The sequence below is a fragment of the Tenebrio molitor genome, chromosome 8 (assembly GCF_963966145.1).
Source record: "Tenebrio molitor chromosome 8, icTenMoli1.1, whole genome shotgun sequence".
Classification (NCBI taxonomy): domain Eukaryota; kingdom Metazoa; phylum Arthropoda; class Insecta; order Coleoptera; family Tenebrionidae; genus Tenebrio; species Tenebrio molitor.
Genome location: NC_091053.1, coordinates 3792008 through 3810055, shown reverse-complemented (window position 1 = coordinate 3810055; position 18048 = coordinate 3792008). Strand labels below are relative to the sequence as shown.

Below are 18048 nucleotides of genomic sequence, written 5' to 3'. Positions count from 1 at the left end.
AGTGTGGGTCGACCCTCCGGAAAAGGCCATGAAAAATTCCTTTATTGCACGGAAAATCGTCGGAGGAGAGAAGTAAAAAAGACGGATGCCGAAAGATAAATTTATGCCAGATTATTGCAAGAGACGAGAAAATCCGATACAAAGTTGGCGGATTAAGTGGCGACGAGAAAACTCCAATTCCAGGAGTAATATCGTAATTATTGCTGTTACGGTGAGGTTATTTCGTATTTCTCCAATTACGTCATCATTTCGAATTAATTTCAATAGATATTTGCATAATGAAATGAGCCAGACGGCCAAAAAATCCCCGTCGAGGAGAGATTTCGCTTATTGGGCGGGAATTGCCGATGGAAACTAACGAGTCCCGGTCAGATTTCTTCTGACAATTCACAAATGTGAATAAATTTGAGTGGGATAGACAAAAGTTGAGCCGTAATTTGATTCGTACGGGTGTAATTGTCCTATTAGTGTTGTGTTCTCAGCTTTCAAAGTTACGTGACTAATCAAAATGAAAGAGACAGTTCAAAGAAGTTTCTTGTAGGTGGTAGAAGGTGTCAAAATTACAATTACAATCGATAGAAAAGCGAGAAGTGTCACACGAGGGACATGTTGGCAGATAAGCACTCGATTGCAATTTTATACAATACGAACAAACTTTGTCATTGGTCCAAGTCTTAGTCAAAACTTTTGATTTAATTAGCGTTAATGAGACAGAGTGGTAGAACCTGGAGTTCTGTAACGTGACGTGGCCATCCAAGTGGTGTGTGCCATACCATTGGGACATTGATGTGTTATTATTATCATTTAGCTCGTTGAGGACTTTGCACGCGAGCTGCAGCAACTTTCCAGACAAGAGACAACTCTCTCTGCTCTCTGCCAACAATACAACAGAAAGTGTGGTTTCTTTGGAGGATTAACATTTTTTAACTAGAATAATGGGTACACATCGCAGCGTCGAATTACTTCGTACAACTTTCTTTTACTCCCCAATGTTGCGAATTAGGTACACCTGATCGCTCTTGACCTCTTTGCAATTCGGTTGTTGCCCCTCGAGGGATGGCTGTCGCTCTGGAATGTATAATTCCAGAGTATTCCAGAACTCTCCTCTAAACTGCCAAGCATTTCAACACATTCCACACTATACCGGCACCTTTCTCAGTACATATTCCGCAAAATTCGAAAACTACTCGCAACATTATCGAAGATTTTAAAAAGCAAAACGGAACGTTTCAGAAGATGCCAGAAAGTTTGAAATCGTCATAGACAGAGAAACAGAGGCACGGAAATTCAATTTTCGTTTTTCTTCATTACATTATAAATTCTAATTAAGGGGGTATTTTCGTCTAGAATAGAAATAGAAACTATCGGGTGTTCATTTAAATTTACTCTCAAAGTAGGCGTTCAAGAGTCGATTGTGAATGCACCACGGACCAGCCGTTTAAATATAATCTCACTTTTTGCGTTGTTTGTGTTTTTACTCTACATAGTGGTGCGTTCACAATCGAGGATAAAATTAAATGAACACCCGATATACAGGGTGATTCCTATAGTTTTATAAATATTTTAACCAGTGGCAAATTCCGGTCTCAAAAGGCTCTTGACAATAAAATTTGGAGTCATACTTCAAAAATGGGCAAAAATTGCCATACCGGTTTTTTCACTATTAGTAGAAGAATGGCATCTTCGCTAAATTATTCCACTTTACGTCCAATGTATAACAAATGTCATGAATACCATAATAGAAGCAAACAATTGTTGCTATAGACAAAATATTGGTATAAAGTTCGCTTTAGTTTCATTTTGACAACAATGCCTGACAGTTTACTTTGGAATAAAAAAAATCTAAAATTTTTCTAATTTTTCTAAAAAATGAAACGGCAACGTAGCTAGAATAGTATTTTGTTAATGTGCATATGCAAGCTGCTATGAATTGAACAAAATTAAAGTGCTTATATCTTCTTCAGGAAGAGCGATTTTTTAATTATTTACGAGCTCGACTGGGTCCTTCCCTACCACGCTCTAAATTCGGATTTCGCCAATTTTGAAACACCCTGTATATTGTAATTGCAATGCCTACCTAGAATGTTCCAGGCAGGACCGCATCAAGATACGAAGAAGAAGTGATTCCCGAGAAGTCACTTAGTTGATTCGAGCGATAACAAATTATCAGCGAGCGAAAACGGTGATTAATAAGTTTTTAGTACAAGAGTGCGAATGTCGATTTAAATGTTTTGTAACGTGAAGTTAAATTTCATTTTGTGTGAGAAAATGGCTGCCGTGATTTCGGCAGTTGTGCTCATCTCAAAAAAAAAAAAACTGAATTAGAGCATTGTGGAAATTAAACCCAATAAGTACCTAATAAGATATTATGGCAGCCATTTCAATGAAACATGATTTCGAGAAAAACCGATTTAAAGTTTTTTTTGTGCCACAAATTAGTTGATTTTGGAAATTTCCAGATAGGGTTTTAGAAATCCATTTTTTTAATGAATCTGTTAGAAGAAAGGTTCTTCTAAATTTCTAGACAAGAATAACCTCTTCTTAATGGTCTGTTTCAAACGCACCACTTACTGTAGAAATATCAGCAGTCCATCGAGAAATGCAAAATTTCTGATTTCACAATTGAAAAAAAAAGATTAATCGCTGCTATTCGCATTAACATACATTTTTTTTTTTTTGAAAAAATGCAGAAAAATTTAAATCTAAGAATGTTTCAACATGTTACAAACACCTTGACAACTTTAGCTCTTCAGCGACATATACAAAGCGACCAGAAAGAAAACAAATCAGAACAGGCGTTGCAAATTATTATCGGTCATGTCGTGGCGGAATTCTATGCAAATAAGCGTTCAATGCATGGGCGTAGACAATTTGTGGTCTCAAACGCCACTTTATAATAAATCATACCTAATGAATTTTAGACGCTGAAATTTTTCGTATCCCACCTCCACCCGGCGGCACGGCAATTTTGCCGGAGTACATACACTATTACGGATAATACTATCAAGTAATAGTGCAGTGCTTATCAACATAATTACCGGCGTCTCGCCTCCGCATTTTGACTTTTTTGTGTTTTATGTTCTGTGTCAATGTTAAGGAATTTCCTCACGATGTGACATGAGTATAATAATATACCTTTTTGAATTTCAACCACCAATGTGTTCTCTAAGTCCAAAATTTTTAAACTTTTAAAAAGAGATTGGGGTACTATTCCTGTTGCTGAAATTATAAATGGTAAAATCGAAATTTTTTCTAAACACCAAAGATTTCTCATAGCAACGGAGAGTTCTAAATATTTATTAATTTTTGTATTATATGTCTGTGTTATATTGTGTGAATTTGGAACATTAGACGCTGAAATTACTATTGTGCATTTTATTATTATTATCTGACAATGGAAAAAATTTATAAAATAAACGAGAGCAACATTCTACATTCGTAAGAATGGGTAATTTACCAGTTTTATTGACAAACGCGACGCCACTGGTAAGCAGATTTTTGGCTGAAATGTCAAAGAAACGTCAATGTTTTGTTGCTGGTAACCTTGGAAACAACTTTTCGATTAAGTACGGCAAAGTTTACAGACGTTTACTGTAATTGTAAGCAACAATTATCCCAGAATAAGTGGTAAAATGGATTGTACCATTGCAGAGAAAGCATTTTTATTACAGAATATTACTTTCAAAACGGGGTGATAGGCAACCAATAAGACGACTGTGCTTAAGGAAGTATAGTTTTGGGTACGAGTCAATCTAAGACAAAGGTTTCGATAAAACAAAAGATGAGGAAGCACTCTTGATTTGTTTTCTTATTGATCATTTGGATACCTACGCGAGATATTAAAATTTCGTTCGTCCCGGCCAAAGTTGTTACTTCATTTTTGTTGTGCAATTCTTAGGTAGCGCTGAAAGTCTGGTAAAAAAGTAAATTACCTATTGCCGATTCTTTTTCAGTTTGTTCCGTGGAAATTACGTCGATTTGCATGACGCCGCCGCCGTCAGAATTGACCATAACCTAACCCACCTTGTCAGAGTTGATTATTTAATTTTCTGCCGTGCACTGTCAGCCTCGTGAAAATGGATCTGTTGACTCTGTGATTTAGAAATCAGATGCGACATTTATAAAATGAACCATTTAACTCGCAATTACATTCGTAAATCCTCAAAATCGTCGAAAAAAAAAAATGGCGACAGTACAAAAATTCCATCTCCGAGCCGAACGAAATCTTCCCAATTATAAACACAAAGAAAACACCTACGTACGTAAACTTAACCATGAATGAAAAGTAAAATATATTTTTGTTCGTACGAATCAATCGTCGAGTCGACTTTTGTTTTACACGTTGCACAGCCGTACGGTGGATTCTAATCGTGTTGCATTTTTCACGAGGCGGCACGCACGTCCGTCACCGTTCACCGCAGACGACTTGGCGGCGGTCGCGTGCCGCCTCCGCCCTCGTCAGCCGGCGGTTCGTCTCCATCAGAACCAATTCGTTCGACACCGAAAATCCAATCAGAACTGCTCCTCTTCGAATCCCGTCCAATTTGATATTAAAATTGTTTCCACGTGTGACACCGCAACCCCACAAATGCCGTGTTACGTCGGCGATTAATCTGACGGGATTCGTTGCTCGGCTACAAACAAGTCATTTGCATTCGGTGCGCTTTTTTCCTGCACAATTTACTCGCCTCCCTCCTGATTATTTTTTTATGTAGCAGCTCGGCGTGCCGTCGTTGATCACGACGCAAGAACAAAACGTACTCGAGGGACGGAATAAAAATATACTCACCTTGTGCTCCAACGTAACGAGCCTTTTTCACTGGAACAGAAGAAAATCACAATTAGTAAAGCTCAATTTCTCGGGGCGAAATTCATACGAGGACACATTTCCGACGGACTGAATTCTGCCGGTACGATTGAAATTTGTTCGCCAGAAAAAATGCGGTCTCGTGGAATCGAATTTTAACCGAAGATGGGGTCGTTTTGTTTTCGCGGGTTGGTTCCGAATGTCGGCCGAAGAATTTAGATACCTCACGTGGGCACACAGAAGTGGATTGGGGTTGGAACCCCAATGCAAATGCGACAAATTACATTAAAGGATATTTTCGGGTGGGAGGTTTTCGGATTTCGCCGAAGAGAGAATGGTATCTCGTCTCTTAACATTTTTTCCCGAGTTCGCTGCGCCCTTCGTACATAAAAACCGGATAACAAAGACATTTCCAGATGATAACGATCAATAAGCTTTTATAATAATCAAACTGTCTCTCTGTTATTTATAATAAAAATAGACATATCGAGTACTATTATTATCTTATTAATATAAAGCTATGTTAGGTATATTTATGGTCCTCATTTAATAACTGTTATAAAAGGAAAGATCAATAACTACTATTGTCGCTCACTTAGCTGAGCTTATAAATACGTATTTATTTAGTTTGGAAAGAAGAAAGTATGTCTTTCTAAAATTAGCTACTGCACTAGTGTCGTAAAGAAATTATAGATTAACTTTTAATGAGGCTTTCCAATAATATTCCGGCCATTAGTGTAAGATTTATATTTATACCACCATTACAAGGTGAAACATTCGGCTATAATATAAAGGATATGACAGTTTTTTAGGGAACAGTAAAAGTAAAAATATTTTCACAGTTACTAGACGTTCACTTAATTGGTGATTTAATGGCTACATATTTTTATACTAGAATTAACTAACACATTCATTGTATATGCGTTTACTGTCAAGTAATGCTATGCATCGTGAGTCACGACTCATTTGTCCACGATTGTGATCAATCTTGTTATTTATATAATATTTTTTACTAAAATGATGTAATAAATTAATTCTGATAGTAAAAGTGATGAAATTTGTGCTTCGTGGAAAAAGTGTTGTATTTAACTCGCGTGTGATGGCAATCACTCACTCGCACTTCGCCTCCTGAGTATAAGCCACCATTACGCGCTCGTTGAATAATACACTATTTATTCATTAATCACTTCAGATTCTTTGAACGGTAGAGAACAATTTAATCTCAGATCAATAAAACCAGTACACTTTTTGATAACTTTGTACGTTAGCTTAAACACAGAAACACTCGACTCGTTTAGTTTATATAAAATACATTACGCATAATCAGGTGCTGTAATAAATGAGAGATGAATGAGATAAACACAGTAATAATCTAGAAATTTACGAGGCCACCCCATGACTCGAGGAAAATATATAAAACGCTATAACCCTCGCCATAATAAATATAACCAGACATATCAATTAGCACGTACGCTTAATAAATTTTCCCGATAGTTTTTCGTCCCAGATCCATATCGTTTTTTTAATTTTTTTTACCAACACGAAATTCTCATTTGCGACGAAGTCATCGCCCCGAAAATTGGCCCCCAACAATTTTCCAATTTTGAAATAATGTTGAAGAGAAAGTAATCACCGATCGATGAGATAACGAAGCGATAACGATTGACTCGAATAATCCCTTCGCGCTTTGTGTCGGAATTCTGGATTACAACGAACTAATCCCATTATTAACAAATGACGGCGATTTATTTTATATGTTCTTTTATAATCAAATGGAATAATTTGTTTGGCGTTCAACCGCGCTTATGTTCCTTGAAATTTCGGTGAAAATGTGTCGGAAGCTCTTGTCGCAAAAACAAATCGAGGTTGGTTTAAGTTTGATATTATGTACCGTCAAACGACTCTTTATTATAAACATGCTTTCGTGTTAATCCGAAAGCTTCAGGGGAACGTGATATGGCTCTTATAAAGCGATAACAACGCCCCCATACCTTAAAACTTAATAACAACAAAGCGACTCATCTATTATCTAAAGCTTAATTAAAGGCCGTTATGTTATCCGTGTTAAATTATTTCGCTTGTAAGAAAGTGCATTCACAATGAAGGTGCTGTTGTTTATTAATCATAATGAAGCAGGATGTACGTAACTCTGGTTTACTTAAAGAAATAAAAAAAATCGAATTTTTGTTAACGGATTAAAAAGAGATTCTTTGTTATCATTTTTTTTATTATAAAGTAATGAATTCTGATAGTGAAAATAATAAAATGTGTACGTCGTAGAAAAAGTGTCTAATTCTACTCGCGTGTAATGGCTCGCCACGAACCACAAGCGAGTGCGTTAATCATGCGAGTGGGTAATAGCCATTATACACTCGTTACGATATAATATACGTTTTGGTGCAACGCTGTGACGCAATGAAATTAGTGCTTGGACAGTAATACTCACCAGCGCGACAACCACATAAATCGAAGTCATAAATAGTTCGGCTTAAATTAGATAACTGAATAAATAATCATTGTGATTTGTCATTGTTGGATATTGTGAATGTTTTGTTTAATAAAATGATAAATGAACATATCGCCGACAATGAGCATTGTTCCGAAATTTAGAATAGTAGATACAAAAAAATTATAATGGAAAGGTGATGTCGCTCGTGATAAAACAAATTAAACTAAATGCGTGATGGATGTTTTAATTTAAATTTCTACGAGTTAGAATTATAAAATTCAGATGCTCAGACTTTACACCAACTTTTCTCATTACGATCTGGATATTTTACCGAGACAGATCAACTTTGCATACTCAATATCAAGCACACGTTTTACTGATTTTAATAATTTGTAAACGTGTTGAAATAAATAAACTATTTTCAAACTTCAAATTCAACAATTGTGCAATTACTTCTTGGTACAACATTCGTCATTGTTCACTTAATAACATTGTACTACGTCTGACACCACATTAACTACATTTTTCCTTTCTAAACCCTCCCGTTTTAATCGAAATTCTGATAAATTAGATTTTTTGTCTAACGTTCTAAATAGGTGTAAATTTACAATAGTATCGGCCTGTAACAGCTCGTGTAAACGTGTCCTCGCCTCAGTTTAATTTGGCTTTGAATGGCAAGAATAGAGCTATTGAAACCTCAACACATATTTGCGGAGGCATGAAAAGACTTGCCTCTACCCTATATCCAGTATACGCCACTGCTAACATTCAATCAGACTCCCATCGCGTCATCCATCCAACAGTTTTGCATAATTCAGATTCAATTTTCTTCCCTAATGAATCGAGCGATAGATCTTTTAACAACACACTCCTTTATTTTTTCTTTTGCAACAAACTAAAGATCACCAACATCTGTCCCGCTGCCACAAATGCGGACACAACTTACCGAGATGTAACGAGCTCGTAGATGTCGAAATGTCAATACTGATTCCGGCGTGCAACAGGTAGCAGGTCAGCGTTGGTAATCGATCAGATGAAAATTCTGTACAAACAATTACAATTCGAAGGAGAGTCGTGGGACCGACACGAGGAGTATCGATCAAATTTTAGTTCGCTCCAGTTTCCTCCTCACAGACAAAATAAGAAGACTCGCATCAACAAGTTCAGTTTCCAACAGTTTCTATTTGGACCAAATGGTGCAGAAAGAGATGCACCGGTAAAAATGTGTGTAATTCAAGCTTGGCGGAAGTGGAAGATTATTGTTGGAGGTATTGCGATATGGAGAATTTCAAATCCACGAGGTGGCAAACAATCGAGGAAGTGTGAAAGTGGCATCTGTGTATTCTGAGTGTTTGGTGTTCAGATAGAATTCCAAATGCGGGATGATGTAATCTAGTTTGGACTTAAGTGTTACAGTTGAGTATTAAGGCTAGCATTGGAACTTTCAATATCGTCAGCATATGCTGAGCGGTTTAATCACTTGAAATTTGTACCGCAAGAATTTTAAGAGATCTCATAGTGAATCCTTGAGGTAGATTATGAGTAGCTCAACTTCTGAGACAGTAGTATCTAATTTATGAAACTAAACTGATTTAAATGGTTCCTAAATTAGAAGCTTATAAAAATGTCTGATTGTTTAAATTCAGTATTTGGCCAATTAATTTTATCTAAAAATAATTGGTTAGTGGTTCTTGCAAAATGTTCCTTTAACCGACCGAATTGGCAGTGATTCGTCTTCTTTAACAATCAACAAAGTTTTTCTATGGGTGTCAGATCTGGAGTTTGAGATGATCATTTAATTAATTTCACAGTTTTTGTCTTCTCCCTTCTTCAATATTTAGCTAAAAGATAAAACCTCTTCCTTGAACTCCTGAAGAGATCATGCACGTCATTTTAGGTGACACTTTTACTAAATCTCGAACTTTATTGATATCAAAAATTTTTCAAGTCACAATACTGTTTCCACTGTGTTTTACAGGCAGCACATTACATGCGGAACTGTATTTTTCTTCAGTCAAACTCAGTTCAAAAACTTTACTTGCAAATACAACTTCATACTTACTATTAGCTTTTTATTCATTTCTCACACCTTTTGGTTCCCTTCAGCATTGTGCTGTCGTAAAATCAATTTCTTAATACAACATATCTTTCAACTTCCAAAAGCTGCTTGAAAGAATCCTTCAAGTCCAGATTTTGGAAGTAGAGCTTTATAATGACGTAAACTAATTTTCCACCTGTCAAGATTTCATCTTGATCCATCACAATGGAGCTCTGTCTTGTGTTAATAAATTTCTTTCTCGGTTTCTGCAATGTTCATAACCTTTTTGACTTTACTGAATCTTATTTTGAATTAGGTCCATTCAAATCATGTGGAAATTAATTAGCGACACTAGTAACATCGATTTTCCATCGACCTTATGTGACAATTAATTAGGATAGAACTAGAACGATTAATAGAATATTGCCTGATGAGTGATGAAAACTGCTAATTTCTCACGAGTAAGAAATAGTCATATGTTGCATTCTATACTTTTTCGTGTTCGATTCTCGAGATACATAACGTGAAAAGTGGTATATCATATAACTAAATATATACATTTTTCAGTTTATATACCAAATCTGACATCTGTCAAAGATAACCTGAAAATTTACAATTAATTCATATTTTTCAAAATTTTTGCCTAAACGAACACGAAAAACGTTGTGTGCATCTAGACCAAAAAGTGTCTTTTGTCCTCGTCTGTTTTCAAGTCTCGGCTTCGCCTCGACTAGAAAACCCAGACTCGGACGAAAAATATGCACTTTTTGGGCCTTGATACATAAATAACTATTTCTACGACCATGTAAATGACGAAGTAAAGGCAACAAAAGTGACAATTTAGGTGTACATTTTTACCCACGGCACGAGTTGCATACTAGACTTTTTCTACGAAACAGCAAATTATCAACTTGATATGTGTCCAAAAAATTCAAGCCGTGTTTAAAGAAACTTCGAGCGTATTTAATATGCGGAAAAAACCCGAATGGACATCAAGTCGTGACTAATGAACAATCGCATTTAAAGTGACGTTTTATACACTACTTCCAGTGCAAAATGTGCAGAATGATGTCTTTTGTTTTGTGGTTCGTGCGGTCGCCTAAAGGTTACGAAATCCTTTGACGATCTCGAGATTGTCTTGCCTCGGCCGCAAGCGACCTCGGCGACAATTTTTCTCTCGGTTCGTCAAAGTACGAATTTGCAGCCTTGATATACAAATAACTATTTGACAGTAAGTGACAATCGATTCAAAACGTACATAAAACATTTAGACCATTAAGGAGAGTGTTCTGAAAAATTATAAAAACAGTATTATCGCGTCTTTTGTTATAAACATACTGTTTTAAACCGATTTTAATCTCGCTCAGGTGTGAGGCAATAAAATTATTCTGTCAGCAATAAATTACACGGTACACCAAAATATTTGTGTGGCGTGTGAATAGCAAAAAAATTAATAAACAGGAACTAATTTTGGTTTATTAGGAACAATGTAAGGCATTTTTATATAGACCAATAAAACTATATCCGGCGATATTACAATTTTGGTTAGGAGGCTTGATTTAATTTACACTATTTAAGTGACGCAAATTAATCAGCCGAGGCGACAGAAAATTCCCATCAGCAGTCGATCAAAAAAAAAAAGAAATTGACAAGACATTTAAAAAAATTAATTGAAAAAGCACAAAAAATATGAAACACCACTTTATTCGTCGGCGAACTTTTTCCACTTTTGATCATTAATTCTGGCGAAGTTCCGCACGAACTACCCTAAAATAATATTATGCCACAGTTCGAAGTTCGTGAAAATGACAACAGGATATTGCTTATCAACCCCTAATTAAAATCTGACGTTATAAAATCGAGCTCACGTTCACGTTTTTCATTATCGAAGTCGATGGTAAAATGAAAAATGAAAAATTCAGGTTCGCTTCCGGAATGTCCGGTGTCAACGTTCGAATCTGTTGGTGCGGCGTTGTCAGTCATTACCGATATTGTGCCAGTAGCTCGGCAGTAATGTAATTCAGACGGTTCTAACCGCCCCCGCATCGCTGGCCAATGTATAAATTTAGCACGGTCAAATTCGGTTTTGCGGCAGAAACCGGGACGTCTCCACGGGGAAATTATCCGACTCCCTGTACGGCGATGCGCTCATCGGTGGTTCACCTCGCAATGGTCGTAAAAATTTTTACTTTTCTCGCAAGTACTGTCCGACTTCTCCGACGAACTGACACACGTCGTAACGACGTTAATTGATCGAGTAAAACGGCAATAAACATCCGGGGGCGGAATCGTCAGTTGGCAGAGAGAGCGACGAGATATAGACACAGGCTTTGCAGCTGATAAATAATCGAATTAACCAACTTTCCTTAATTATAATTATAGTTCACGTCTATAACATTTCGCAACATTTAATTAAATATCCCCGTGAGTATGGCGCCGGTATCGTAATCAGCTTTTCTAATTTTCAACTCCGTTACCTCATTTCCATGCACCCCCCGGAAGTTCGGCGTCGTCGGTCGCATTGTTTTTTTTATTCATTTTGTTTATGTGCCAGACGCGAAGACAATGAGACGGGGATGAGAATGCACGGAATCGATCTTTGGAGTCGGCAGCCGGAAAACGCATTGGAAATCCGGGCGCACCATTTTATCCGGGGCCGGCATTTATCATACACGCCATTGTCCAGCTTCACACTCCATTTACTTTATTTTATGCGGGAGCGTCTCAAATCCAGAATGAATCGCTAAGATTGCCGGGGGGGGGTAATTACGCCCGGATCGTGGTACATGAGTTGCTCCTTGACAAAAAAAAATATGTCAAACCTTAAAGCAGTACGCCAAGGCGTGAACGGAATGTTTGAATGGAATTTGTTGTGTGACTCCGACGTTCGAAGAAACTGACGCGGTATTAATGTGGAAAAAATCAACATCCGGTTTAGTAAATTGTAACGCTGTTAACAACCGCCGTTTATGTAGCCAGAAAGCGTTCATAAATTAAAAAAAAATCAGTTAGCTGTACTGGAATGACACTTAAGCTTAAATTATTATCTAGTAATTTGCTACGTTCAAGGATTGGGTGGAGAGACGGTGGAACGGTGCAAAAAGAGGAAGACAGAGAAATAAAAATCGCAAGTAAGAAGAAAATGACAACAGAGTAAAGCACAAATTTAGCCCATACGGAAAAAATAAGGAGCAACGAGCGTTCAAAAAATAGCCGGTTTCGAGTGTGGAACACGATCAATTTACAAAATCTAAAATTTAACTTATGTATTTGAACAAAACGTCAGCTACGTAATAGTACAGGCCACTCCGTGGTGCGTTCACAATCGACTCGTCAACGTCAACTTTGAGGAGAAACTTAAATGAACACCCGATATATGTGATAAGCGAAATTGTTTTGTGGAAGTAAAAAAAAAATCTATTTAGGAAGAATGTACGAAAAAAAAAATTAACATTGTGGAATTTATACCAACACAGAAGAGCACATGTCCGGAGATTATTAGGCCAAGAACGAAGTTTAAAACTCTTGGAGAGTCTTAGAGAAGTTCAGCTAAGTGTCTTAAATTTGTTATGAATTACCCACTCCAACAAATAAGGAAAAAAAGTACTCTGTCAGCAACAAATGAGGCAGAACAATTTAAAAATTGCAAATATGTAGTAAAAATGTAGCGTGTAAATGAATCAAAGTTAAAATAAAAATTAAAACTAATTTTGGTCTATTAGAAACAAGACAAAGCACTTATACACAAAGGGATAAAATTACATCGAGGGATACTTCAGCTTTAGTTATAATACTTAGTTTCACTTAGACTATTTAGAGAATGTCGGAGCTTGAAAAAGAAACTTCAGACCGCATTGCACTGGAGAAAGCTGCAACAGACAAGCTAAAAATAAAGTTAAAGCTTGTGAGGTCGGATTAAGGAAAGCTCAATCTAAATGCTTTACTAACGATTGTTACGTCGAAAGAAAAATACTTAATTATTGAAAAAATAAAACAGTATAAAAGATGTGAAATTGAAGGAAGGACTGAAGCGACTAAAAAAATGTCAAATTTTTGTCAAAAACAACTCTGGCATGTTGTCTTGAATTGTTGATATTTCGTTGTTAATTCGATTCGAGTAATGAAAATGTCAGAACTAGTTCATCTTGAGAACGATTAACGCGATCATTGAAAATTACCCAAAAGTCGACAACCATTGTTTAAAGGAAAATTTAATAGAAGCATTATTTATCGGGTAATAAAACATTACCAAGAACAAAAACCTGTGAAAACTTATCACATAGCTGACAACGAATTAAGCTGAAGGTAAAAAGCAATAAAAAAAATAATTGCGGGCACCGTGGTGCCTGTGTGGCGTGGAGTTAACTACCGTCTCTTAGATGTTGACGGTGTGGGGATGCGTGCCAGGTATTGACCGTTTGCTAAGCAAGAAAGATGAGCACGTCGAAGGAGTTTTGAAATGAAAGAGTTCTTGGAGAGTTTATTGGTTTTACGAGTATATCTATAGTAACTGAAATATTTTGTAGTTGCAAGATTTCAAATTTTGAATATTTCTGAAAGGGGAGAGTAATATGATAAAAGAGGGCACGGCATCGAGGCCGGATCATTACAGACACTACGAATTACAGACGATACAGGAACCAAGTAATGAAGCTGCGAAATATTGAAGTTACAATGGAAAGTGGCGTCCTCAGGCGGTCACCCATCCTAACACCAACCACGCCCGTCAATGCTTAACTTCACAGATCGAATGATGATGGTGTTTTTATAATAGTGGGGCCGCGATATCTAGATTATTATTTATTATTTCTGACTGTTTTTTACAATTTTGTTGCCTGTCTTCATTTAAATGACAAATATGACACTTTTTTCTTTCACAAGAGCTTAGTTTCCAATAAAGACAAGTTCGCGACAAAAACAAAATTTAAACAGAGAAAATTTTGTTGGGATCCCAATTCCAAAAAATCATGTACAATAATAATATACTATGTGACAAAGAAAGGTAAACATCCTTTTATTGATCTTGATTCTCTTGTTGTCATCCTACAACGTCCGGTGTCCCTAGCCCTGTGTTCACGGCCTTCTGGAGTCCATGCCTGACAACAATTTAAAATGGTGCCTACAGATCTGTCAATTCTTCTGGCAATTTCTAAAATCCGCCCTCTTTCAAAGTCACTAAGCTGAGGAATCTGACCAAGTGTACCCCCTCGCGGCATTTCTCGCCTTACAAAAACACTTTTCCAAGAAGTTTTCTAAAATTCAAAAGTCAAAATTTTCAATGTAAACAAAATTACCTTACACTTGCAATAACCGAACCAGCAGCACAAAAGGCAGAATACTGCATAGATAGGGCTGCAAATTTAATCATTTCTTATCTGACCCAAAACACATTTGCCCGCAAGAACTTATTGAAATAAAACTATAAGTACTGGGTGTTTACCTTTCTTTGTCACGTAGTATAATAATCTCTTATTTTGGTCAGATCTAGCAAGTTCACATTACGCCAAGGAATTTACCAACTAAGTAACTCAAAACAACATTGCAATTGTCTCCTAAAGTTCTCAGAGCTCAATTGATTGAAAACATTTGGGCAGAGCTTAGTGATACAATGTGTAAAGCATTCAGGGAAGCAGCAGATGAGAATCAGCTGAAACGTAGAATAAAAAAACAAAATGATGATGTTGAGTGGAAATGGGAAGGAAGGAAAAAAGAACGAGTAAACGAGTTCAAATAATTGGGTTGCACATTGAATAAAAGAGCCACAGATAAGGCCCGCTTCAGAAGATAGTGAGGAAAGCAAAGAAGGGAGCGGGATGTATGTGGGGAATAGGAGAGAGAAAGTGGAGAAGTAATTTCAGGAGGAGAATGATGATGTTTTGAGAACATGATAGAAAGCATATTGATGTACGGGGTAGAGATCTGGGGATGGAAGGAACGAGAGGAGGTAGAGAAAGCACAAGGAAAATATTTGAGAGGGGTGTTAGAAGTGGACAGAGAAACGCCAGGTTACATAATGAGAGAAGAGTGCAAGAGGAATAGGCTGAGAGTGAAAGCGGAAAAGAGAGCGCAAAGTTTGAAGAAAAAATGGATGGAAGGGAAGAGTGCCGGATACGAACGGAATGCTGGAGAGAAAAAAACACGGAGAAAAATGAGCGGAAAATACTACCAGAAGAACAGGTAAGATTGAACCAAGAGGAAGATGGATGAATGTAGAGCTGAGTGAAAGGGACAAAGACACAGACAAGCAAGAAAGAAGGGAAAAATCAAAGAATCCGGATACAACAGGAAGTATGAAGGAGGAAAGTCCGGAGTACCTGCCGGAGTACCTGGGGACAAAGAGTGCAAAAGAAAGAAAAAAGATGGCGATATTTAGATGTGGGAACGAGGAGAGAAAAAACAGGTATTGGATGGAAAAAGAAGAAAGCAGAATGTGCTACGAGAGAGAAAGAAACGGGGAGAAATACTGAATGAAGACGGAAGGGAGATAGGATGGATAAAAGAGATATGGAAGATGAGGGAAAGGATAGAGAAGGAAAGAGATGGGCGATAGGAATTAAAAAGGTTATTTTTGGAAATTTTGGAATTGATATTTTAGGTTTAGTTATTATGTTTATGTAACGGGCCTTCAAATAAATTTACATTTAGAGCAACCTATGGAAATTCAATTGTTTGCAACATTTTTCCAGCGTAGAAAATGACACAAGAGATTTCTGACACTTTAACGAAATAAAATTAGGTTAGAAAATATTTTAAATTTTTGTAGTGCATTCTCCCTATTCCCCCTCCACGGAATATGACAATATGAAATTTGTAAGCTTACTATGTAACCTGCGTAACTTCGGAGAATAATTGGTTACGAACAAAAATTACTTTACACTGTTAACAGAATTAGAATGTCGCCTACGCCTACTCTAAATATATATTTATTTGAAGGCCCGATGTTTATACTGTAACTAGGAATCCGAAAGCCCGTAGGGCAAAATAAAGTTGTTTTTTTTACAAAATGATGATCATTCAATTAGTTATGCAGGATATTTTAGACGAGGTTGCAGCAATATTAGGAAAATAGTGGAAGCGGTGTAATTTGCGATTTTGAAGTAGTTGAAGTTTTACTCGGACAATCCAAGCTTATCATAAAAGTTTTTAAAAACGTTTGTCCGTCTGCTTCCGCACTAGAGGTTATTAAGAGAAAAAGAAAACTAGTTGACCCGTTTCACCTCGATTAGACACGTAACTCATTTCGACCTTTGCCTTTAACAGTACCATTCCCTATCAAGTGTTTGCCCTGACGCACCAAAATTAAGTTTATTTTGGACCAAATGATCCCTACCAACGAAATCCAAAGGCGGGAACGCACAAGCGGAAATCGATTATTTACAAATTAATAAAGATACCCGTCCAGAAAGTTGGTGCAATTAATCAACCGACGTTCGGCAACAGATTCCGGAAGGACCCCGACGCCAATCCTCGACACTTAACACTCGAAAAATTCAAATAAGACTTTGATAGTATTCTGATAAATTCTTTTGTGAGAGTTACGTTGTTCCGGAGATGCGATTAAAATAAAATACGACATTCGCGATTCCGCTTTTGTGTGGAGTTCCACTCGCCGTCACCTAAAATACAACTTCATAAATAATTCCGTTGGTATTTATCTTAATATTCACGCACAGGTAGCTCGGAGAAGACGCCGTTTCCGAAGGAAAAAAAAATGAAACGAGCCCCGAACCTCCAGAGATTTCACCAGGAAACATAAACACTTTGGCTATTTTACGTAGCTCCTTCTAGTTTTTTCTCATGGCGTAGATTAATTCAAAGAAAAGCAGAGTCCCGGTTGTGTGAAACTAGGACGCGTCTCGGTGCAATTTTCGCTCTGCTTTTATAAAACTATTAAATGGAGCACTCGGAGCTGTACGGCCCTGTCTGGGACATGATGTTATGATGCATTATGATAACGACGGAGCCGACGCTTCTGCTTGTATTACGTTTTTTATTGCGGGACGTGAACACAGAAGCCACGTTCAACGATTTGCTCTGTCTTTCTGCGATTGTTTCTGTGCCATCAGACGTAAGCGTGTGTTGAGATAACCGAAACATAAATATAATCATTTCGTACCTGTTATATGTCCGACCGTAACAGTCAAAATTGATTTTATTTTCAATAACGTCTGACAGACAAGAATCCAAAAACAAATTCTGATCTACGTTGGAAAAATAAGAGGGACTGTGATCTCTCGAGATGGAAACAATGTTTTGGTTGGATCTATTAGATTTCTTTGTAAGGTAGAATTGGTTCGGGTGGCCAAATAAAAATTCCATCAAGATTGATATGATAATTTTTATGACCCATGTCGGACATAATATGTTACATTTAGCAAAGTGACAAATCACTCACCGCTGGAAAGCAAACTATTTGCCAACAAAACCTTTCATTTGCTTCAATAAACCATTTATAATATTTTTTAAGCACTTTTAATGAAAAAGGTAATTTTACGTACTCTCAAGCGGACGAAAAGGTCGCACTTTTTCGGCCGTATTTTTCTGACCCTGGACCGTGCCGCCATCTGTTGGTGTGTTTAGTAAGTTAACAAAACCGAGTAAACCGACTGAAAAGAAATGAAAATTTGACAATTAAATTTAACCAAAGTATTTTATTTGCCCGAAAAGGTGTTGTATCGTTTATTTCTGGTGCTTATTTGGTGCATAATAAGAAAATGAACGTTCATAAAATCGGTAGCAACAGCGTGATGCAGA

General features: G+C 37.0%; 1 protein-coding gene across 9 annotated transcripts in view; it reads right to left on the bottom strand.

Annotated features, from left to right (window-relative positions):
* unc-13 overlaps positions 1-18048 on the bottom strand; it is a 307874-nt gene that overhangs the window by 195507 nt on the left and 94319 nt on the right. For all 9 annotated transcript variants that reach the window (XM_069056452.1, XM_069056444.1, XM_069056445.1 and 6 more), the window contains exon 2: positions 4790-4819. Coding sequence is in view for 6 of the 9 variants with exons in the window: in XM_069056444.1 (XP_068912545.1) it covers positions 4790-4819 (30 nt within the window). In the remaining 3 variants the exon portion in view is untranslated. The remainder of the gene's footprint in view (positions 1-4789; positions 4820-18048) is intronic.